We start from the raw sequence: 25000 nt of genomic DNA on the forward strand, positions 1-25000 counted from the left end.
ATTGAATGACAACAATCACTTCATTGAAGAATCCCTACTGTTGACCAATCACCAACGAAGAGACGTAGACTTCAGCTAGCGAACTTCGCCTAGCCTCAAGAAAAAATGTTGTGTGCTCAAACAGCCGAAAAAAACCCCTGCCGAATGCTCCCGAACAGCAAAACGAAGAAAAACATTACAACATTTCATCATAATATTTGCGCAAACTGTTTCGACTGGGAAGCATATGGGAAGCTTTAGGCTACTGCACTGGGAGCGGCAAGAATGATGACCCTTGCACTTTCTCTTGAGCTACATTATGTATATAGGGTAAAGCCTACCTTTTAAGAGGACGATTAGCATATAGGGTAAAGCCTACCTTTTAAGAGGACGATTAGCATATAGGGTAAAGCCTACCTTTTAAGAGGACGATTAGCATATAGGGTAAAGCCTACCTTTTAGGAGGACGATTAGCATATAGGGTAAAGCCTACCTTTTAGGAGGACACTTATCATATAGGATAAAGCCTACCTTTTAGGAGCAGGTCGATTTACATATAGGATAAAGCCGACTCTACACTATACTTGCTTGTTTTGTCACATAAACGGAAATTAGGCGAACTATTCGAATTTTAGCAACCAGGAAATTGGAGCGATTTCTGCATAGTGCATCTTTAAGTTAATTTCCTTGGAAAGATAACTGCCAGTGATTCTCTGTCCATGCATAGGCAACCTACTCTATTTCAATGAGACCAGACATATAGGCACACTTGACCTCACACGCCCATCTAGGAGAGGAGAACTTGACCTCACACGCCCATCTAGGAGAGGAGAACTTGACCTCACACGCCCATCTAGGAGAGGTCGGCTACTGTGTGTGAATAATACGACAGTGGGGCTTTTAAAACCCCTTAGAGTCGATGACCACGCCCCCGTTGAAATCAAATTAGCATAATACAAATTCCCCATAAAAATCTGTTTGGTTAAGTTAGAGATATCCGTTGTTTTGGCATGGGCTGCGTCTCAATCCACCGCATCCGCCGATGTCGGCCTTCCGCATCTGCGGTGGAAGGTAGCAGAGCTACAGCGCTGTTTGTCAGAGCGGGAGACATCCTGAAAATCTGACATCTCACAAAAAACGTCTGTAGCGTCCGAATGGACGCTCTATGGAAAGATGAGACTCTCACGAACATGATGGTGTTCTCCGTTTTGTTCTATGTGATGTGCTGTTATCAGGAGTGGCCTGTTGTCCTGTTGTAGTTGTTGTTGTTGTTGACATTGTTGTTGTTATTGTTGTTGTTGTTGACCCCCCAGGTACCGCACCATCCAGGCCAGCCCTTCAAGTTCACCGTGCCAGAGTCATGTGACCGCATCAAGGAGGAGTTTCAGTTCCTACAGGCTCAGTTTCACAGGTAACGCACACACACACACACATACACGCACGCACGCACACACGCACGCACACACGCACACGCACGCACACACGCACACACGCGCACGCACGCACGCACGCACGCACACACACACTCTTCTGGGGCGTGTAACGTGAAATGCCTTTTAGCGAGAGTGATGAGGCGTGAAATGATTTGCACTGGGCTGAGACATATGCAGACCAGACCAGACAGAACTACTCTGACAGCGGCGTGGTCACTATAACTACTAACCAACCTAACCACAACGTAACCACAACCTAACCACAACCTAACCACAACCTAACCACAACCTAACCACAACCTAACCACAACCTAACCACAACCTAACCACAACCTAACCACAACCTAACTGGATAATGTCTGATGATGTCTGTCTGTCTGTCCTCAGTGTGAAACTGGAGTGTGAGAAACTGTCCAGTGAGAAGACAGAGATGCAGAGACACTATGTTATGGTGAGCTTCATGTAGTGTGTGTCTGTATGTGTGTGTGTATGTGTGCGTGTGTCTGTATGTGTGTCTGTATGTGTGCGTGTGTATGTGTGTGTGTGTGTGTGTATGTGTGCGTGTGTGTGTGTGTGTGTGTGTGTGAGAGAGAGAGAGAGAGAGAGAGTAGTTCCCTATTTCTTCTAAAATAACATCTTGTAATTGGATTTTTAACATTGCAGATGCAATTTTATTTTGGTCAACATACATTTACAATCATTACCCAGTACCAGCTCTGGGGGGGACAATCATTACCCAGTACCAGCTCTGGGGTGACAATCATTACCCAGTACCAGCTCTGGGGTGACAATCATTACCCAGTACCAGCTCTGGGGTGACAATCATTACCCAGTACTAGCTCTGGGGGGACAATCATTACCCAGTACCAGCTCTGGGGGGACAATCATTACCCAGTACCAGCTCTGGGGGGGACAATCATTACCCAGTACCAGCTCTGGGGGGACAATCATTACCCAGTACCAGCTCTGGGGGGACAATAATTTTGCCCATGTCATTTGTATTTTTTTCTAAATTAAACCTGTTGACAAAAATACAATTGGTTTTTCAATGTTGAAAATCCAATTACAAGGTGTGGTGACCAAAAGTTTTATTTTATTTCAATTTATTTGAGAAGAAATAGGGAACTATTTAAGCAAAGTGCAAGGATGCCAGTATATTTGGCTGCAACTGTATTACAGTATGTGAGAAGACAAAGATGCAGAGAGGTTCTAAGGTGCTGAGGTTCCGAGGTTCTGAGGTGCTGATGTTCCGAGGTTCTGAGGTTCCGAGGTTCCGAGGTTCTGAGGTGCTGAGGTTCCGAGGTTCTGAGGTGCTGATGTTCCGAGGTTCTGAGGTTCCGAGGTTCCGAGGTTCTGAGGTGCTGAGGTTCCGAGGTTCCGAGGTTCTGAGGTGCTGAGGTTCCGAGGTTCCGAGGTGCTGAGGTGCTGAGGTTCCGAGGTGCTGAGGTGCTGAGGTTCCGAGGTTCCGAGGTGCTGAGGTTCCGAGGTTCCGAGGTTCTACTGTCTGTGAAAAACAAGAAGCTAGAAAAGAGGCTGAAGATGAATTTGTGTCTTTGTCTTTTAGTACTATGAGATGTCTTATGGACTCAACATTGAGATGCACAAACAGGTAGGAAACTAGAGTGAGTGAGTCTTAAAATGAATGTGTGTGTGTGTGTTTGTGTGTATGTGCATGTGTTTGTGTGTGTGTGGTGTATGTGCATGTGTTTGTGTGTGTGTGGTGTATGTGCATGTGTTTGTGTGTGTGTGGTATATGTGTTTGTGTGTGTGTGGTGTATGTGCATGTGTTTGTGTGTGTGTGGTGTATGTGCATGTGTTTGTGTGTGTGTGTGTTTGTGTTTATGTGTGTGTGCGCGCATTTGTGTGTGTGTGTGTGCAGTGTGTGTGTGTGTGTCTTTCAGCTGCAGTGTTTAAGACAGCGACGAAAGACGTAAGTGAATGGACATTTCTATCAACATGTTTAAAAAATATATTAGTGAGTCACAAACAAAAGATGTGTTGTGCAAATATAGAATGAAACTTTTAAATAAAAATCAGTCTTTAAATAAGCCCATACAGTATGTCATGATCAGAAAGCAAATGAGTCATCATTAACCAAAACAAATGATTATTAGCAAATAAATGCAAGTCAGGTTTTTTCTGGTTTCCACAGCACATTTTACAAACATATTTCTTACTTTACAAACACAACAGTGGTCAAATAGGTTTTTGTAAATGTCACAACATTTGTGGCTCCACAGATTACGTTTGTGTCACAAAAATTTAGTTATCTCAATGGTTGAAGTAAAACACTTCTTAAATCTTTGAATAATTCCGAGAAATTCATTAAACAAAGACCCAATCCTGCAATGGTCAGCCTTTATTCATTGAGAGCGCTCTGCAACAAAATGGTCGTACAATCTTTTTATACACACACGTCAGAGGAAAAATCCCACCCCGCTTTAGGCTTTAGGCGGCTGTATTTTTCCACCGTACACATCTCACCTGGGTTTAGCTGATGTGGTTATCCTCTGCTCTCCTGACCATCAGGTCACACACACACACACACACACACACACACACACACACACACACACACACACGTGGTCAGGAATGAAACAGTCTGGGACATCTGTTGAACCAATACTGACGTGGTCAAGAATGAAACAGCTTTTCTTAAATGCAAAACATTACCCATATTGTACCTTAGATATTTGGATGACATCTTTGGACTTTGGGAGCACTCCATTTCGGAATTCAAAGGATTTCTAGACATTTTGAAGTAGAGTTTTTAGATTCACAGGTATTCTTTACACGGGAGAAGGGGGAAACAAAACATTTAGCGACGAGGGTGTTCTTTAAGGAAACTGATAGACATGCCCTACTTCATAAATCTAGTTTCCACCCTACACATACCTACAGGGGTTTAATTAAATCACAACTTATAGGGTTTCATAGGATCTGTACCTTTCCTGGGGATGCAGGCTCTAAAGCCAAGGGGCTATTCAAAACGCTTCCTGGGGGAAATTAAAGCTGAGGTTAAACAGAATAGTGGCCATTACAGCAAAGAAATGGATAATCACTCCATTATACCTTTTGTGGCCACTTACTCTCGGGCACTGGTGGGTTTCAGCTCCAATATTAAATCACATTTCCAAAAGGCTCAGGAACAATGTGCGGATTTTGAGAATTTCAGGGTAATATGGAAACAGGAGGAACAGGAATCTGGGTGATATCCTCTCCAAGATAGGCATCTCACTTATACAAAATATTTTAGGAATAAGCATTCGGGTTTGGGTGTTCTGATATGGAAGAAAATTCAATTAGATTCTGTTAACTTGATATATGCAATTAAGTGCAGTCTCTGACAAAAACTATATATTGGTGAAAAGAAAAATGCACTCAAACTTAGATTAAAACTGCATATACAGTGGGGAGAACAAGTATTTGATACACTGCTGATTTTGCAGGTTTTCCTACTTACAAAGCATGTAGAGGTCTGTAATTTTTATCATAGGTACACTTCAACTGTGAGAGACGGAATCTAAAACAAAAATCCAGAAAATCACATTGTATGATTTTTAAGTAATTAATTTGCATTTTATTGCATGACATAAGTATTTGATCACCTACCAACCAGTCAGAATTCTGGCTCTCACAGACCTGTTAGTTTTTCTTTAAGAAGCCCTCCTGTTCTCCACTCATTACCTGTATTAACTGCACCTGTTTGAACTCGTTACCTGTATAAAAGACACCTGTCCACACACTCAATCAAACAGACTACAACCTCTCCACAATGGCCAAGACCAGAGAGCTGTGTAAGGACATCAGGGATAACATTGTAGACCTGCACAAGGCTGGGATGGGCTACAGGACAATAGGCAAGCAGCTTGGTGAGAAGGCAACAACTGTTGCCGCAATTATTAGAAAATGGAAGAAGTTCAAGATGACGGTCAATCACCCTCGGTCTGGGGCTCCATGCAAGATCTCACCTCGTGGGGCATCAATGATTATGAGGAAGGTGAGGGATCAGCCCAGAACTACACGGCAGGACCTGGTCAATGACCTGAAGAGAGCTGGGACCACAGTTTCAAAGAAAACCATTAGTAACACATTACGCCGTCATGGATTAAAATCCTGCAGCGCACGCAAGGTCCCCCTGCTCAAGCCAGCGCATGTCCAGGCCCGTCTGAAGTTTGCCAATGACCATCTGGATGATCCAGAGGAGGAATGGGAGAAGGTCATGTGGTCTGATGAGACAAAAATAGAGCTTTTTGGTCTAAACTCCACTTGCCGTGTTTGGAGGAAGAAGAAGGATGAGTACAACCCCAAGAACACCATCCCAACCGTGAAGCATGGAGGTGGAAACATCATTCTTTGTGGATGCTTTTCTGCAAAGGGGACAGGACGACTGCATCGTATTGAGGGGAGGATGGATGGGGCCATGTATCGCGAGTTCTTGGCCAACAACCTCCTTCCCTCAGTAAGAGCATTGAAGATGTGTCGTGGCTGGGTCTTCCAGCATGACAACGACCCAAAACACACTAAGGAGTGGCTCCGTAAGAAGCATCTCAAGGTGCTGGAGTGGCCTAGCCAGTCTCCAGACCTGAACCCAATAGAAAATCTTTGGAGGGAGCTGAAAGTCCGTATTGCCCAGCGACAGCCCCGAAACCTGAAGGATCTGGAGAAGGTCTGTATGGAGGAGTGGGCCAAAATCCCTGCTGCAGTGTGTGCAAACCTGGTCAAGACCTACAGGAAACGTATGATCTCTGTAATTGCAAATAAAGGTTTCTGTACCAAATATTAAGTTCAGCTTTTCTGATGTATCAAATACTTATGTCATGCAATAAAATGCAAAATAATTACTTAAAAATCATACATACATACATGTGATTTTCTGGATTTTTGTTTTAGATTCCGTCTCTCACAGTTGAAGTGTACCTATGATAAAAATTACAGACCTCTACATGCTTTGTAAGTAGGGAAACCTGCAAAATCGGCAGTGTATCAAATACTTGTTCTCCCCACTGTATATCACATCAATAAAGGTGATTGAAATACTGTATTGGCCCATGCAGTAGAACATGTACAAATATTGTGCTTAGAGTCTAACAGAAAGTGATGGAAAGCCCAACGGCAAAGAGTAGAATTGGATAAAAATATTAACTTACCTGAAAATTGACTCTATTTGTTGTCAAAAATTGGATAGGAATCACAATTGTTATTTTCCCAATTAGTTATATCGGACCGTAAAAGTCTAATATTTACATCCTGTTGGAAATATAATAAGTATATTTAGACCAATCTAATTGGAGAGAAGAAAGGGACATTTTAATAGTCTTTTATCCACAGAAAACGGGAATTTAATTAATTATTTACCTACATTTACATTTACGTCATTTAGCAGACGCTCTTATCCAGAGCGACTTACAAATTGTTGCATTCACCTTATGATAGCCAGTGGGACAACCACTTTACAATAGTTTTTTTTTTTTTGGGGGGGGGGGATGGGGGGGTAGAGGGATTACTTTATCCTATCCCAGGTAATCATTAAAGAGGTGGGGTTTCAAGTGTCTCCGGAAGGTGGTGAGTGACTTGGTCATGAGGGAGCTTGTTCCACCATTGGGGTGCCAGAGCAGCGAACAGTTTTGACTGGGCTGAGCGGGAACAGTGCTTCCGCAGAGGTAGGGGGGCCAGCAGGCCAGAGGTGGATGAACGTAGTGCCCTCGTTTGGGTGTAGGGACTGATCAGAGCCTGAAGGTGCGGAGGTGCCGTTCCCCTCACAGCTCCGTAGGCAAGCACTACTGGGAAACCAGCTCCCATCTGGTGGCAACTATGACAGACAAATTGTGAGAAAAACAATCCAGAAAATCACATTGTAGGATTTTGTATGAATTTATTTGCAAATTATGGTGGAAAATAAGTATTTGGTCACCTACAAACAAGCAAGATTTCTGGCTCTCACAGACCTGTAACTTCTTCTTTCAGAGGCTCCTCTGTCCTCCACTCGTTACCTGTATTAATGGCACCTGTTTGAACTTGTTATCAGTATAAAAGACACCTGTCCACAACCTCAAACAGTCACACTCCAAACTCCACTATGGCCAAGACCAAAGAGCTGTCAAAGGACACCAGAAACAAAATTGTAGACCTGCACCAGGCTGGGAAGACTGAATCTGCAATAGGTAAGCAGCTTGGTTTGAAGAAATCAACTGTGGGAGCAATTATTAGGAAATGGAAGACATACAAGACCACTAATAATCTCCCTCGATCTGGGGCTCCACGCAATATCTCACCCTGTGGGGTCAAAATGATCACAAGAACGGTGAGCAAAAATCCCAGAACCACACGGGGGGACCTAGTGAATGACCTGCAGAGAGCTGGGACCAAAGTAACAAAGCCTACCATCAGTAACACACTACGCCGCCAGGGACTCAAATCCTGCAGTGCCAGACGTGTCCCCCTGCTTAAGCCAGTACATGTCCAGGCCCGTCTGAAGTTTGCTAGAGTACATTTGGATGATCCAGAAGAGGATTGGGAGAATGTCATATGGTCAGATGAAACCAAAATAGAACTTTTTGGTAAAAACTCAACTCGTCGTGTTTGGAGGACAAAGAATGCTGAGTTGCATCCAAAGAACACCATACCTACTGTGAAGCATGGGGGTGGAAACATCATGCTTTGGGGCTGTTTTTCTGCAAAGGGACCAGGACGACTGATCCGTGTAAAGGAAAGAATGAATGGGGCCATGTATCGTGAGATTTTGAGTGAAAACCTCCTTCCATCAGCAAGGGCATTGAAGATGAAACGTGGCTGGGTCTTTCAGCATGACAATGATCCCAAACACACCGCCCGGGCAACGAAGGAGTGGCTTCGTAAGAAGCATTTCATGGTCCTGGAGTGGCCTAGCCAGTCTCCAGATCTCAACCCCATAGAAATTCTTTGGAGGGAGTTGAAAGTCCGTGTTGCCCAGCGACAGCCCCAAAACATCACTGCTCTAGAGGAGATCTGCATGGAGGAATGGGCCAAAATACCAGCAACAGTGTGTGAAAACCTTGTGAAGACTTACAGAAAACGTTTGACCTGTGTCATTGCCAAAAAAGGGTATATAACAAAGTATTGAGAAACTTTTGTTATTGACCAAATACTTATTTTCCACCATAATTTGCAAATAAATTCATTAAAAATCCTACAATGTGATTTTCTGGATTTTCTTTCCTCAATTTGTCTGTCATAGTTGACGTGTACCTATGATGAAAATTACAGGCCTCTCTCATCTTTTTAAGTGGGAGAACTTGCACAATTGGTGGCTGACTAAATACTTTTTTCCCCACTGTACCTTCCTCTTAGAATTAGAATCACCCCTTACATTACTACTGATGCCCTCATTTAAGGCTCTAAGACTTATTACTGACCCTGACCCTGTTCTAACCCTAACCCTGACCCTGTTCTAACCCTTACCCTGACCCTGTTCTAACCCTGACCCTGACCCTGTTCTAACCCTGACCCTGACCCTGTTCTAACCCTGACTCTGTTCTATCCCTGACCCTGTTCTAACCCTAACCCTGACCCTGTTCTAACCCTGACCCTGACCCTGTTCTAACCTGACCCTGTTCTATCCCTGACCCTGTTCTAACCCTAACCCTGACCCTGTTCTAACCCTGACCCTGACCCTGTTCTAACCCTGACCCTGACCCTGTTCTAACCCTGACCCTGACCCTGTTCTAACCCTGACCCTGTTCTAACCCTAACCCTGACCCTGTTCTAACCCTGACCCTGTTCTAACCCTAACCCTGACCCTGTTCTAACCCTGACCCTGACCCTGTTCTAACCCTAACCCTGTTCTAACCCTGACACTGACCCTGTTCTAACCCTGACCCTGTTCTAACCCTGACCCTGTTCTAACCCTAACCCTGTTCTAACCCTAACCCTGACCCTGTTCTAACCCTGACCCTGACCCTGTTCTAACCCTGACCCTGTTCTAACCCTGACCCTGACCCTGTTCTAACCCTGACCCTGTTCTAACCCTAACCCTGTTCTAACCCTAACCCTGACTCTGTTCTAACCCTGACCCTGACACTGTTCTAACCCTGACCCTGACCCTGTTCTAACCCTGACCCTGTTCTAACCCTGACTCTGTTCGAACCCTGACCACGACCCTGTTCTAACCCTGACCCTGACCCTGTTCTAACCCTGACCCTGACCCTGTTCTAACCCTAACCCTGACCCTGTTCTAACCCTAACCCTGTTCTAACCCTGACTCTGTTCTAACCCTGACCCTGTCCCTGTTCTAACCCTGACCCTGACCCTGTTCTAACCCTGACCCTGACCCTGTTCTAACCCTGACCCTGACCCTGTTCTAACCCTGACCCTGTTCTAACCCTGACCCTGACCCTGTTCTAACCCTGACTCTGACTCTGTTCTAACCGTGACCCTGACCCTGTTCTAACCCTGACCCTGACCCTGTTCTAACCCTGACCCTGTTCCAACCCTGACTCTTTTCTAACCCTGACCCTGACCCTGTTCTAACCCTGACCATGACCCTGTTCTAACCCTGACCCTGACCCTGTTCTAACCCTGACCCTGACCCTGTTCTAACCCTAACCCTGACCCTGTTCTAACCCTAAACCTGTTCTAACCCTGACTCTGTTCTAACCCTGACCCTGACCCTGTTCTAACCCTGACCCTGACCCTGTTCTAACCCTGACCCTTACCCTGTTCTAACCCTGACCCTGACCCTGTTCTAACCCTGACCCTGTTCTAACCCTGACCCTGTTCTAACCCTGACCCTGACCCTGTTCTAACCCTGACCCTGACCCTGTTCTAACCCTGTTCTAACCCTGACCCTGACCCTGTTCTAACCCTGACACTGACCCTGTTCTAACCCTGACCCTGTTCTAACCCTGACCCTGTTCTAACCCTAACCCTGTTCTAACCCTAACCCTGACCCTGTTCTAACCCTGACCCTGACCCTGTTCTAACCCTGACCCTGTTCTAACCCTGACCCTGACCCTGTTCTAACCCTGACCCTGTTCTAACCCTAACCCTGTTCTAACCCTAACCCTGACTCTGTTCTAACCCTGACCCTGACACTGTTCTAACCCTGACCCTGACCCTGTTCTAACCCTGACCCTGTTCTAACCCTGACTCTGTTCGAACCCTGACCACGACCCTGTTCTAACCCTGACCCTGACCCTGTTCTAACCCTGACCCTGACCCTGTTCTAACCCTAACCCTGACCCTGTTCTAACCCTAACCCTGTTCTAACCCTGTCCCTGTTCTAACCCTGACCCTGTCCCTGTTCTAACCCTGACCCTGACCCTGTTCTAACCCTGACACTGACCCTGTTCTAACCCTGACCCTGACCCTGTTCTAACCCTGACCCTGTTCTAACCCTGACCCTGACCCTGTTCTAACCCTGACTCTGACTCTGTTCTAACCGTGACCCTGACCCTGTTCTAACCCTGACCCTGACCCTGTTCTAACCCTGACCCTGTTCCAACCCTGACTCTGTTCTAACCCTGACCCTGACCCTGTTCTAACCCTGACCATGGCCCTGTTCTAACCCTGACCCTGACCCTGTTCTAACCCTGACCCTGACCCTGTTCTAACCCTAACCCTGACCCTGTTCTAACCCTAAACCTGTTCTAACCCTGACTCTGTTCTAACCCTGACCCTGACCCTGTTCTAACCCTGACCCTGACCCTGTTCTAACCCTGACCCTTACCCTGTTCTAACCCTGACCCTGACCCTGTTCTAACCCTGACCCTGTTCTAACCCTGACCCTGACCCTGTTCTAACCCTGACTCTGACTCTGTTCTAACCGTGACCCTTACCCTGTTCTAACCCTGACCCTGACCCTGTTCTGACCCTGTTCTAACCCTGACCCTGTTCTAACCCTGACCCTGTTCTAACCCTGACCCTGACCCTGTTCTAACCCTGACCCTGTTCTAACCCTGACCCTGACCCTGTTCTAACCCTGACCCTGACCCTGTTCTAACCCTGACCCTGACCCTGTTCTAACCCTGACCCTGTTCTAACCCTAACCCTGACCCTGTTCTAACCCTGACCCTGACCCTGTTCTAACCCTGACCCTGACCCTGTTCTAATCCTGACCCTGTTCTAACCCTGACCCTGTTCTAACCCTGACCCTGACCCTGTTCTAACCCTGACCCTGACCCTGTTCTAACCCTAAACCTGTTCTAACCCTGACTCTGTTCTAACCCTGACCCTGACCCTGTTCTAACCCTGACCCTGACCCTGTTCTAACCCTGACCCTTACCCTGTTCTAACCCTGACCCTGACCCTGTTCTAACCCTGACCCTGTTCTAACCCTGACCCTGTTCTAACCCTGACCCTGACCCTGTTCTAACCCTGACCCTGACCCTGTTCTAACCCTGTTCTAACCCTGACCCTGACCCTGTTCTAACCCTGACACTGACCCTGTTCTAACCCTGACCCTGTTCTAACCCTGACCCTGTTCTAACCCTAACCCTGTTCTAACCCTAACCCTGACCCTGTTCTAACCCTGACCCTGACCCTGTTCTAACCCTGACCCTGTTCTAACCCTGACCCTGACCCTGTTCTAACCCTGACCCTGTTCTAACCCTAACCCTGTTCTAACCCTAACCCTGACTCTGTTCTAACCCTGACCCTGACACTGTTCTAACCCTGACCCTGACCCTGTTCTAACCCTGACCCTGTTCTAACCCTGACTCTGTTCGAACCCTGACCACGACCCTGTTCTAACCCTGACCCTGACCCTGTTCTAACCCTGACCCTGACCCTGTTCTAACCCTAACCCTGACCCTGTTCTAACCCTAACCCTGTTCTAACCCTGTCCCTGTTCTAACCCTGACCCTGTCCCTGTTCTAACCCTGACCCTGACCCTGTTCTAACCCTGACACTGACCCTGTTCTAACCCTGACCCTGACCCTGTTCTAACCCTGACCCTGTTCTAACCCTGACCCTGACCCTGTTCTAACCCTGACTCTGACTCTGTTCTAACCGTGACCCTGACCCTGTTCTAACCCTGACCCTGACCCTGTTCTAACCCTGACCCTGTTCCAACCCTGACTCTGTTCTAACCCTGACCCTGACCCTGTTCTAACCCTGACCATGGCCCTGTTCTAACCCTGACCCTGACCCTGTTCTAACCCTGACCCTGACCCTGTTCTAACCCTAACCCTGACCCTGTTCTAACCCTAAACCTGTTCTAACCCTGACTCTGTTCTAACCCTGACCCTGACCCTGTTCTAACCCTGACCCTGACCCTGTTCTAACCCTGACCCTTACCCTGTTCTAACCCTGACCCTGACCCTGTTCTAACCCTGACCCTGTTCTAACCCTGACCCTGACCCTGTTCTAACCCTGACTCTGACTCTGTTCTAACCGTGACCCTTACCCTGTTCTAACCCTGACCCTGACCCTGTTCTGACCCTGTTCTAACCCTGACCCTGTTCTAACCCTGACCCTGTTCTAACCCTGACCCTGACCCTGTTCTAACCCTGACCCTGTTCTAACCCTGACCCTGACCCTGTTCTAACCCTGACCCTGACCCTGTTCTAACCCTGACCCTGACCCTGTTCTAACCCTGACCCTGTTCTAACCCTAACCCTGACCCTGTTCTAACCCTGACCCTGACCCTGTTCTAACCCTGACCCTGACCCTGTTCTAATCCTGACCCTGTTCTAACCCTGACCCTGTTCTAACCCTGACCCTGACCCTGTTCTAACCCTGACCCTGACCCTGTTCTAACCCTGACCCTGACCCTGTTCTAACCCTGACTCTGACTCTGTTCTAACCCTGACCCTGACCCTGGTCTAACCCTAACCCTGACCCTGTTCTAACCCTGACCCTGACCCTGTTCTAACCCTGACCCTGTTCTAACCCTGACCCTGTTCTAACCCTGACCCTGACCCTGTTCTAACCCTGACTCTGACTCTGTTCTAACCCTGACCCTGACCCTGTTCTAACCTTGACCCTGTTCTAACCCTGACCCTGTTTTAACCCTAACCCTGACCCTGTTCTAACCCTGACCCTGTTCTAACCATGACCCTGACCCTGTTCTAACCCTGACCCTGTTCTAACCCTGACCCTGTTCTAACCCTGACCCTTACCCTGTTCTAACCCTGACCCTGTTCTAACCCTGACCCTGACCCTGTTCTAACCCTGACCCTGACTCTGTTCTAACCCAGACCCTGTTCTAACCCTGACCCTGACCCTGACCCTGTTCTAACCCTGACTCTGACTCTGTTCTAACCCTAACCCTGACCCTGTTCTAACCCTGACCCTGTTCTAACCCTGACCCTGACTCTGTTCTAACCCAGACCCTGACCCTGTTCTAACCCTGACCCTGACCCTGTTCTAACCCTGACCCTGACCCTGTTCTAACCCTAACCCTGACTCTGTTCTAACCCTGACCCTGTTCTAACCCTGACCCTGACCCTGTTCAAACCCTAACCCTGACCCTGTTCTATCCCTGACCCTGTTCTAACCCTAACCCTGACCCTGTTCTAACCCTGACCCTGTTCTAACCCTGACCCTGACCGTGTTCTAACCCTAACCCTGACTCTGTTCTAACCCTAACCCTGACCCTGTTCTAACCCTGACCCTGTTCTAACCCTAACCCTGACCCTGTTCTAACCCTGACTCTGACCCTGTTCTAACCCTGACCCTGTTCTAACCCTGACCCTGACCCTGTTCTAACCCTGACCCTGACCCTGTTCTAACCCTGACCCTGTTCTAACCCTGACTCTGACCCTGTTCTAACCCTGACCCTGACTCTGTTCTAACCCTGACTCTGACCCTCTTCTAACCCTGACCCTGACCATGTTCTAACCCTGACCCTGTTCTAACCCTGACTGTGTTCTAACCCTGACCCTGACCCTGTTATAACCCTGACCCTGACCCTGTTCTAACCCTGACCCTGTTCTAACCCTGACCCTGACCCTGTTCTAACCCTGACCATGTTCTAACCCTGACCCTGACCCTGACCCTGTTCTAACCCTGACCCTGTTCTAACCCTGACCCTGACCCTGTTCTAATCCTGACCCTGTTCTAACCCTGACCCTGACCCTGTTCTAACCCTGACCATGACCCTGTTCTAACCCTGACTCTGTTCTAACCCTGACCGTGACCCTGTTCTAACCCTAACCCTGACCATGTTCTAACCCTGACCCTGTTCTAACCCTGACCCTGTTCTAACCCTGACACTGTTCTAACCCTGACCCTGACCATGTTCTAACCCGGACCCTGACCCTGTTCTAACCCTGACCATGTTCTAACCCTGACCCTGACCCTGTTCTAACCCTGACCCTGTTCCAGCCCTGACTCTGACCCTGTTCTAACCCTGACCCTGACCCTGTTCTAACCCTGACCCTGACTCTGTTCTAACCCTGACCCTGTTCTAACCCTGACCCTGACCCTGTTCTAACCCTGACCCTGACCCTGTTCTAACCCTGACCCTGACCCTGTTCTAACCCTGACCCTGTTCTAACCCTAACCCTGACCCTGTTCTAACCCTGACCCTGACCCTGTTCTAACCCTAACCCTGACCCTGTTCTAACCCTAACCCTGACCCTGTTCTAACCCTGACCCTGTTCTAACCCTGACCCTGTTCTAACCCTAACCCTGACCCTGTTCTAACCCTGACCCTGACCCTGTTCTAACCCTAACCCTGTTCTAACCCTGACCCTGACCCTGTTCTAACCCTGACACTGACCCTGTTCTAACCCTGACCCTGTTCTAACCCTGACCCTGTTCTAACCCTAACCCTGTTCTAACCCTAACCCTGACCCTGTTCTAACCCTGACCCTGACCCTGTTCTAACCCTGACCCTGTTCTAACCCTGACCCTGACCCTGTTCTAACCCTGACCCTGTTCTAACCCTAACCCTGTTCTAACCCTAACCCTGACTCTGTTCTAACCCTGACCCTGACACTGTTCTAACCCTGACCCTGACCCTGTTCTAACCCTGACCCTGTTCTAACCCTGACTCTGTTCGAACCCTGACCACGACCCTGTTCTAACCCTGACCCTGACCCTGTTCTAACCCTGACCCTGACCCTGACCCTGTTCTAACCCTAACCCTGACCCTGTTCTAACCCTAACCCTGTTCTAACCCTGACTCTATTCTAACCCTGACCCTGTCCCTGTTCTAACCCTGACCCTGACCCTGTTCTAACCCTGACCCTGACCCTGTTCTAACCCTGACCCTGACCCTGTTCTATCCCTGACCCTGTTCTAACCCTGACCCTGACCCTGTTCTAACCCTGACTCTGACTCTGTTCTAACCGTGACCCTGACCCTGTTCTAACCCTGACCCTGACCCTGTTCTAACCCTGACCCTGTTCCAACCCTGACTCTGTTCTAACCCTGACCCTGACCCTGTTCTAACCCTGACCATGACCCTGTTCTAACCCTGACCCTGACCCTGTTCTAACCCTGAGCCTGACCCTGTTCTAACCCTGACCCTGTTCTAACCCTTAACCTGTTCTAACCCTGACTCTGTTCTAACCCTGACCCTGACCCTGTTCTAACCCTGACCCGGACCCTGTTCTAACCCTGACCCTTACCCTGTTCTAACCCTGACCCTGACCCTGTTCTAACCCTGACCCTGTTCTAACCCTGACCCTGTTCTAATCCTAACCCTGACCCTGTTCTAACCCTGACCCTGACCCTGTTCTAACCCTGTTCTAACCCTAACCCTGACCCTGTTCTAACCCTGACCCTGACCCTGTTCTAACCCTGTTCTAACCCTGACACTGACCCTGTTCTAACCCTGACCCTGTTCTAACCCTGACCCTGTTCTAACCCTAACCCTGTTCTAACCCTAACCCTGACCCTGTTCTAACCCTGACCCTGACCCTGTTCTAACCCTGACCCTGTTCTAACCCTGACCCTGACCCTGTTCTAACCCTGACCCTGTTCTAACCCTAACCCTGTTCTAACCCTAACCCTGACTCTGTTCTAACCCTGACCCTGACACTGTTCTAACCCTGACCCTGACCCTGTTCTAACCCTGACCCTGTTCTAACCCTGACTCTGTTCGAACCCTGACCACGACCCTGTTCTAACCCTGACCCTGACCCTGTTCTAACCCTGACCCTGACCCTGACCCTGTTCTAACCCTAACCCTGACCCTGTTCTAACCCTAACCCTGTTCTAACCCTGACTCTATTCTAACCCTGACCCTGTCCCTGTTCTAACCCTGACCCTGACCCTGTTCTAACCCTGACCCTGACCCTGTTCTAACCCTGACCCTGACCCTGTTCTATCCCTGACCCTGTTCTAACCCTGACCCTGACCCTGTTCTAACCCTGACTCTGACTCTGTTCTAACCGTGACCCTGACCCTGTTCTAACCCTGACCCTGACCCTGTTCTAACCCTGACCCTGTTCCAACCCTGACTCTGTTCTAACCCTGACCCTGACCCTGTTCTAACCCTGACCATGACCCTGTTCTAACCCTGACCCTGACCCTGTTCTAACCCTGAGCCTGACCCTGTTCTAACCCTGACCCTGTTCTAACCCTTAACCTGTTCTAACCCTGACTCTGTTCTAACCCTGACCCTGACCCTGTTCTAACCCTGACCCGGACCCTGTTCTAACCCTGACCCTTACCCTGTTCTAACCCTGACCCTGACCCTGTTCTAACCCTGACCCTGTTCTAACCCTGACCCTGTTCTAATCCTAACCCTGACCCTGTTCTAACCCTGACCCTGACCCTGTTCTAACCCTGTTCTAACCCTAACCCTGACCCTGTTCTAACCCTGACCCTGACCCTGTTCTAACCCTGTTCTAACCCTGACACTGACCCTGTTCTAACCCTGACCCTGTTCTAACCCTGACCCTGTTCTAACCCTAACCCTGTTCTAACCCTAACCCTGACCCTGTTCTAACCCTGACCCTGACCCTGTTCTAACCCTGACCCTGTTCTAACCCTGACCCTGACCCTGTTCTAACCCTGACCCTGTTCTAACCCTAACCCTGTTCTAACCCTAACCCTGACTCTGTTCTAACCCTGACCCTGACACTGTTCTAACCCTGACCCTGACCCTGTTCTAACCCTGACCCTGTTCTAACCCTGACTCTGTTCGAACCCTGACCACGACCCTGTTCTAACCCTGACCCTGACCCTGTTCTAACCCTGACCCTGACCCTGTTCTAACCCTAACCCTGACCCTGTTCTAACCCTAACCCTGTTCTAACCCTGTCCCTGTTCTAACCCTGACCCTGTCCCTGTTCTAACCCTGACCCTGACCCTGTTCTAACCCTGACACTGACCCTGTTCTAACCCTGACCCTGACCCTGTTCTAACCCTGACCCTGTTCTAACCCTGACCCTGTTCTAACCCTGACTCTGACTCTGTTCTAACCGTGACCCTGACCCTGTTCTAACCCTGACCCTGTTCTAACCCTGACCCTGTTCCAACCCTGACTCTGTTCTAACCCTGACTCTGACCCTGTTCTAACCCTGACCATGACCCTGTTCTAACCCTGACCCTGACCCTGTTCTAACCCTGACCCTGACCCTGTTCTAACCCTAACCCTGACCCTGTTCTAACCCTAAACCTGTTCTAACCCTGACTCTGTTCTAACCCTGACCCTGACCCTGTTCTAACCCTGACCCTGACCCTGTTCTAACCCTGACCCTTACCCTGTTCTAACCCTGACCCTGACCCTGTTCTAACCCTGACCCTGACCCTGTTCTAACCCTGACCCTGACCCTGTTCTAACCCTGACCCTGTTCTAACCCTGACTCTGACCCTGTTCTAACCCTGACCCTGACTCTGTTCTAACCCTGACTCTGACCCTCTTCTAACCCTGACCCTGACCATGTTCTAACCCTGACCCTGTTCTAACCCTGACCGTGTTCTAACACTGACCCTGACCCTGTTATAACCCTGACCCTGACCCTGTTCTAACCCTGACCCTGTTCTAACCCTGACCCTGACCCTGTTCTAACCCTGACCATGTTCTAACCCTGACCCTGACCCTGTTCTAACCCTGACCCTGTTCTAACCCTGACCCTGACCCTGTTCTAATCCTGACCCTGTTCTAACCCTGACCCTGACCCTGTTCTAACCCTGACCATGACCCTGTTCTAACCCTGACTCTGTTCTAACCCTGACCGTGACCCTGTTCTAACCCTAACCCTGACCATGTTCTAACCCTGACCCTGTTCTAACCCTGACTCTGTTTTAACTCTAACCCTGACACTGTTCTAACCCTGACCCTGACCATGTTCTAACCCTGACCCTGACCCTGTTCTAACCCTGACCATGTTCTAACCCTGACCCTGACCCTGTTCTAACCCTGACCCTGTTCCAGCCCTGACTCTGACCCTGTTCTAACCCTGACCCTGACCCTGTTCTAACCCTGACCCTGACTCTGTTCTAACCCTGACCCTGTTCTAACCCTGACCCTGACCCTGTTCTAACCCTGACCCTGACCCTGTTCTAACCCTGACCCTGACCCTGTTCTAACCCTGACCCTGTTCTAACCCTAACCCTGTTCTAACCCTGACCCTGACCCTGTTCTAACCCTAACCCTGACCCTGTTCTAACCCCAACCCTGACCCTGTTCTAACCCTGACCCTGACCCTGTTCTAACCCTAACCCTGACCCTGTTCTAACCCTGACCCTGTTCTAACCCTGACCCTGACCCTGTTCTAACCCTGACCCTGTTCTAACCCTGACCCTGTTCTAACCCTAACCCTGACCCTGTTCTAACCCTGACCCTGTTCTAACCCTGACCCTGTTCTAACCCTAACCCTGACCCTGTTCTAACCCTGACCCTGACCCTGTTCTAACCCTAACCCTGTTCTAACCCTGACCCTGACCCTGTTCTAACCCTGACACTGACCCTGTTCTAACCCTGACCCTGTTCTAACCCTGACCCTGTTCTAACCCTAACCCTGTTCTAACCCTAACCCTGACCCTGTTCTAACCCTGACCCTGACCCTGTTCTAACCCTGACCCTGTTCTAACCCTGACCCTGACCCTGTTCTAACCCTGACCCTGTTCTAACCCTAACCCTGTTCTAACCCTAACCCTGACTCTGTTCTAACCCTGACCCTGACACTGTTCTAACCCTGACCCTGACCCTGTTCTAACCCTGACCCTGTTCTAACCCTGACTCTGTTCGAACCCTGACCACGACCCTGTTCTAACCCTGACCCTGACCCTGTTCTAACCCTGACCCTGACCCTGTTCTAACCCTAACCCTGACCCTGTTCTAACCCTAACCCTGTTCTAACCCTGACTCTGTTCTAACCCTGACCCTGTCCCTGTTCTAACCCTGACCCTGACCCTGTTCTAACCCTGACCCTGACCCTGTTCTAACCCTGACCCTGTTCTAACCCTGACCCTGACCCTGTTCTAACCCTGACTCTGACTCTGTTCTAACCGTGACCCTGACCCTGTTCTAACCCTGACCCTGACCCTGTTCTAACCCTGACCCTGTTCCAACCCTGACTCTGTTCTAATCCTGACCCTGACCCTGTTCTAACCCTGACCATGACCCTGTTCTAACCCTGACCCTGACCATGTTCTAACCCTGAGCCTGACCCTGTTCTAACCCTAACCTTGAACCTGTTCTAACCCTAAACCTGTTCTAACCCTGACTCTGTTCTAACCCTGACCCTGACCCTGTTCTAACCCTGACCCGGACCCTGTTCTAACCCTGACCCTTACCCTGTTCTAACCCTGACCCTGACCCTGTTCTAACCCTGACCCTGTTCTAACCCTGACCCTGTTCTAACCCTAACCCTGACCCTGTTCTAACCCTGACCCTGACCCTGTTCTAACCCTGTTCTAACCCTAACCCTGACCCTGTTCTAACCCTGACCCTGACCCTGTTCTAACCCTGTTCTAACCCTGACACTGACCCTGTTCTAACCCTGACCCTGTTCTAACCCTGACCCTGTTCTAACCCTAACCCTGTTCTAACCCTAACCCTGACCCTGTTCTAACCCTGACCCTGACCCTGTTCTAACCCTGACCCTGTTCTAACCCTGACCCTGACCCTGTTCTAACCCTGACCCTGTTCTAACCCTAACCCTGTTCTAACCCTAACCCTGACTCTGTTCTAACCCTGACCCTGACACTGTTCTAACCCTGACCCTGACCCTGTTCTAACCCTGACCCGGTTCTAACCCTGACTCTGTTCGAACCCTGACCACGACCCTGTTCTAACCCTGACCCTGACCCTGCTCTAACCCTGACCCTGACCCTGTTCTAACCCTAACCCTGACCCTGTTCTAACCCTAACCCTGTTCTAACCCTGTCCCTGTTCTAACCCTGACCCTGTCCCTGTTCTAACCCTGACCCTGACCCTGTTCTAACCCTGACACTGACCCTGTTCTAACCCTGACCCTGACCCTGTTCTAACCCTGACCCTGTTCTAACCCTGACCCTGACCCTGTTCTAACCCTGACTCTGACTCTGTTCTAACCGTGACCCTGACCCTGTTCTAACCCTGACCCTGACCCTGTTCTAACCCTGACCCTGTTCCAACCCTGACTCTGTTCTAACCCTGACCCTGACCCTGTTCTAACCCTGACCATGACCCTGTTCTAACCCTGACCCTGACCCTGTTCTAACCCTAACCCTGACCCTGTTCTAACCCTAAACCTGTTCTAACCCTGACTCTGTTCTAACCCTGACCCTGACCCTGTTCTAACCCTGACCCTGACCCTGTTCTAACCCTGACCCTTACCCTGTTCTAACCCTGACCCTGACCCTGTTCTAACCCTGACCCTGTTCTAACCCTGACCCTGACCCTGTTCTAACCCTGACTCTGACTCTGTTCTAACCGTGACCCTTACCCTGTTCTAACCCTGCCCCTGAACCTGTTCTGACCCTGTTCTAACCCTGACCCTGTTCTAACCCTGACCCTGTTCTAACCCTGACCCTGACCCTGTTCTAACCCTGACCCTGTTCTAACCCTGACCCTGACCCTGTTCTAACCCTGACCCTGACCCTGTTCTAACCCTGACCCTGACCCTGTTCTAACCCTGACCCTGTTCTAACCCTAACCCTGACCCTGTTCTAACCCTGACCCTGACCCTGTTCTAACCCTGACCCTGACCCTGTTCTAATCCTGACCCTGTTCTAACCCTGACCCTGTTCTAACCCTGACCCTGACCCTGTTCTAACCCTGACCCTGACCCTGTTCTAACCCTGACCCTGACCCTGTTCTAACCCTGACTCTGACTCTGTTCTAACCCTGACCCTGACCCTGGTCTAACCCTAACCCTGACCCTGTTCTAACCCTGACCCTGACCCTGTTCTAACCCTGACCCTGTTCTAACCCTGACCCTGACCCTGTTCTAGCCCTGACTCTGACTCTGTTCTAACCCTGACCCTGACCCTGTTCTAACCTTGACCCTGTTCTAACCCTGACCCTGTTTTAACCCTAACCCTGACCCTGTTCTAACCCTGACCCTGTTCTAACCCTGACCCTGACCCTGTTCTAACCCTGACCCTGTTCTAACCCTGACCCTGACCCTGTTCTAACCCTGACCCTGTTCTAACCCTGACCCTGTTCTAACCCTGACCCTTACCCTGTTCTAACCCTGACCCTGTTCTAACCCTGACCCTGACCCTGTTCTAACCCTGACCCTGACTCTGTTCTAACCCAGACCCTGTTCTAACCCTGACCCTGACCCTTACCCTGTTCTAACCCTGACTCTGACTCTGTTCTAACCCTAACCCTGACCCTGTTCTAACCCTGACCCTGACTCTGTTCTAACCCAGACCCTGACCCTGTTCTAACCCTGACCCTGACCCTGTTCTAACCCTGACCCTGACCCTGTTCTAACCCTATCCCTGACTCTGTTCTAACCCTGACCCTGTTCTAACCCTGACCCTGACCCTGTTCTAACCCTTACCCTGTTCTATCCCTGACTCTGACTCTGTTCTAACCGTGACCCTGACCCTGTTCTAACCCTGACCCTGTTCCAACCCTGACTCTGTTCTAACCCTGACCCTGACCCTGTTCTAACCCTGACCATGACCCTGTTCTAACCCTGACCCTGACCCTGTTCTAACCCTGATCCTGACCCTGTTCTAACCCTAACCCTGACCCTGTTCTAACCCTAAACCTGTTCTAACCCTGACTCTGTTCTAACCCTGACCCTGACCCTGTTCTAACCCTGACCCTGACCCTGTTCTAACCCTGACCCTTACCCTGTTCTAACCCTGACCCTGACCCTGTTCTAACCCTGACCCTGTTCTAACCCTGACCCTGACCCTGTTCTAACCCTGACTCTGACTCTGTTCTAACCGTGACCCTTACCCTGTTCTAACCCTGCCCCTGACCCTGTTCTGACCCTGTTCTAACCCTGACCCTGTTCTAACCCTGACCCTGTTCTAACCCTGACCCTGACCCTGTTCTAACCCTGACCCTGTTCTAACCCTGACCCTGACCCTGTTCTAACCCTGACCCTGACCCTGTTCTAACCCTGACCCTGACCCTGTTCTAACCCTGACCCTGTTCTAACCCTAACCCTGACCCTGTTCTAACCCTGACCCTGACCCTGTTCTAACCCTGACCCTGACCCTGTTCTAATCCTGACCCTGTTCTAACCCTGACCCTGTTCTAACCCTGACCCTGACCCTGTTCTAACCCTGACCCTGACCCTGTTCTAACCCTGACCCTGACCCTGTTCTAACCCTGACTCTGACTCTGTTCTAACCCTGACCCTGACCCTGGTCTAACCCTAACCCTGACCCTGTTCTAACCCTGACCCTGACCCTGTTCTAACCCTGACCCTGTTCTAACCCTGACCCTGACCCTGTTTTAGCCCTGACCCTGACTCTGTTCTAACCCTGACCCTGACCCTGTTCTAACCTTGACCCTGTTCTAACCCTGACCCTGTTTTAACCCTAACCCTGACCCTGTTCTAACCCTGACCCTGTTCTAACCCTGACCCTGACCCTGTTCTAACCCTGACCCTGTTCTAACCCTGACCCTGACCCTGTTCTAACCCTGACCCTGTTCTAACCCTGACCCTGTTCTAACCCTGACCCTTACCCTGTTCTAACCCTGACCCTGTTCTAACCCTGACCCTGACCCTGTTCTAACCCTGACCCTGACTCTGTTCTAACCCAGACCCTGTTCTAACCCTGACCCTGACCCTGACCCTGTTCTAACCCTGACTCTGACTCTGTTCTAACCCTAACCCTGACCCTGTTCTAACCCTGACCCTGTTCTAACCCTGACCCTGACTCTGTTCTAACCCAGACCCTGACCCTGTTCTAACCCTGACCCTGACCCTGTTCTAACCCTGACCCCGACCCTGTTCTAACCCTATCCCTGACTCTGTTCTAACCCTGACCCTGTTCTAACCCTGACCCTGACCCTGTTCTAACCCTGACCCTGTTCTATCCCTGACCCTGTTCTAACCCTGACCCTGTTCTAACCCTGACCCTGACCGTGTTCTAACCCTAACCCTGACTCTGTTCTAACCCTGACCCTGTTCTAACCCTGACCCTGTTCTAACCCTAACCCTGACCCTGTTCTAACCCTGACTCTGACCCTGTTCTAACCCTGACCCTGTTCTAACCCTGACCCTGACCCTGTTCTAACCCTGACACTGACCCTTTTCTAACTCTGACCCTGTTCTAACCCTGACTCTGACCCTGTTCTAACCCTGACCCTGACTCTGTTCTAACCCTGACTCTGACCCTCTTCTAACCCTTACCCTGACCATGTTCTAACCCTGACCCTGTTCTAACCCTGACCGTGTTCTAACCCTGACCCTGACCCTGTTATAACCCTGACCCTGACCCTGTTCTAACCCTGACCCTGTTCTAACCCTGACCCTGACCCTGTTCTAACCCTGACCATGTTCTAACCCTGACCCTGACCCTGTTCTAACCCTGACCCTGTTCTAACCCTGACCCTGACCCTGTTCTAATCCTGACCCTGTTCTAACCCTGACCCTGACCCTGTTCTAACCCTGACCATGACCCTGTTCTAACCCTGACTCTGTTCTAACCCTGACCGTGACCCTGTTCTAACCCTAACCCTGACCATGTTCTAACCCTGAACCTGTTCTAACCCTGACCCTGTTCTAACTCCGACTTTGTTTTAACTCTAACCCTGACACTGTTCTAACCCTGACCCTGACCATGTTCTAACCCTGACCCTGACCCTGTTCTAACCCTGACCCTGACCCTGTTCTAACCCTGACCATGTTCTAACCCTGACCCTGACCCTGTTCTAACCCTGACCCTGTTCAACCCTGACCCTGTTCTAGCCCTGACTCTGACCCTGTTCTAACCCTGACCCTGACCCTGTTCTAACCCTGACCCTGACTCTGTTCTAACCCTGACCCTGTTCTAACCCTGACCCTGACCCTGTTCTAACCCTGACCCTGACCCTGTTCTAATCCTGACCCTGACCCTGTTCTAACCCCGACCCTGTTCTAACCCTGACTCTGACCCTGTTCTAACCCTGACACTGTTCTAACCCTAACCCTGACCCTGTTCTAACCCTGACTCTGACCCTGTTCTAACCCTGACCCTGTTCTAACCCTGACCCTGACCCTGTTCTAACCCTGACCCTGACCCTGTTCTAACCCTGACCCTGTTCTAACCCT

General features: G+C 49.9%; 1 protein-coding gene across 1 annotated transcript in view; it reads left to right on the forward strand.

Annotated features, from left to right (window-relative positions):
* Positions 1-25000, forward strand: part of LOC311124203 (transducin-like enhancer protein 4) — a gene marked incomplete at both ends in the record, with an annotated part of 114926 nt that overhangs the window by 1315 nt on the left and 88611 nt on the right. Inside the window, 3 exons of the mRNA XM_084198394.1 lie at positions 1293-1390; positions 1800-1863; positions 2977-3021. Coding sequence (XP_084054520.1) covers positions 1293-1390; positions 1800-1863; positions 2977-3021 — 207 coding nt within the window. The remainder of the gene's footprint in view (positions 1-1292; positions 1391-1799; positions 1864-2976; positions 3022-25000) is intronic.

The sequence above is a fragment of the Coregonus lavaretus genome (assembly GCF_964263955.1).
Source record: "Coregonus lavaretus genome assembly, contig: HAP1_SCAFFOLD_364, whole genome shotgun sequence".
Lineage (NCBI taxonomy): Eukaryota > Metazoa > Chordata > Actinopteri > Salmoniformes > Salmonidae > Coregonus > Coregonus lavaretus.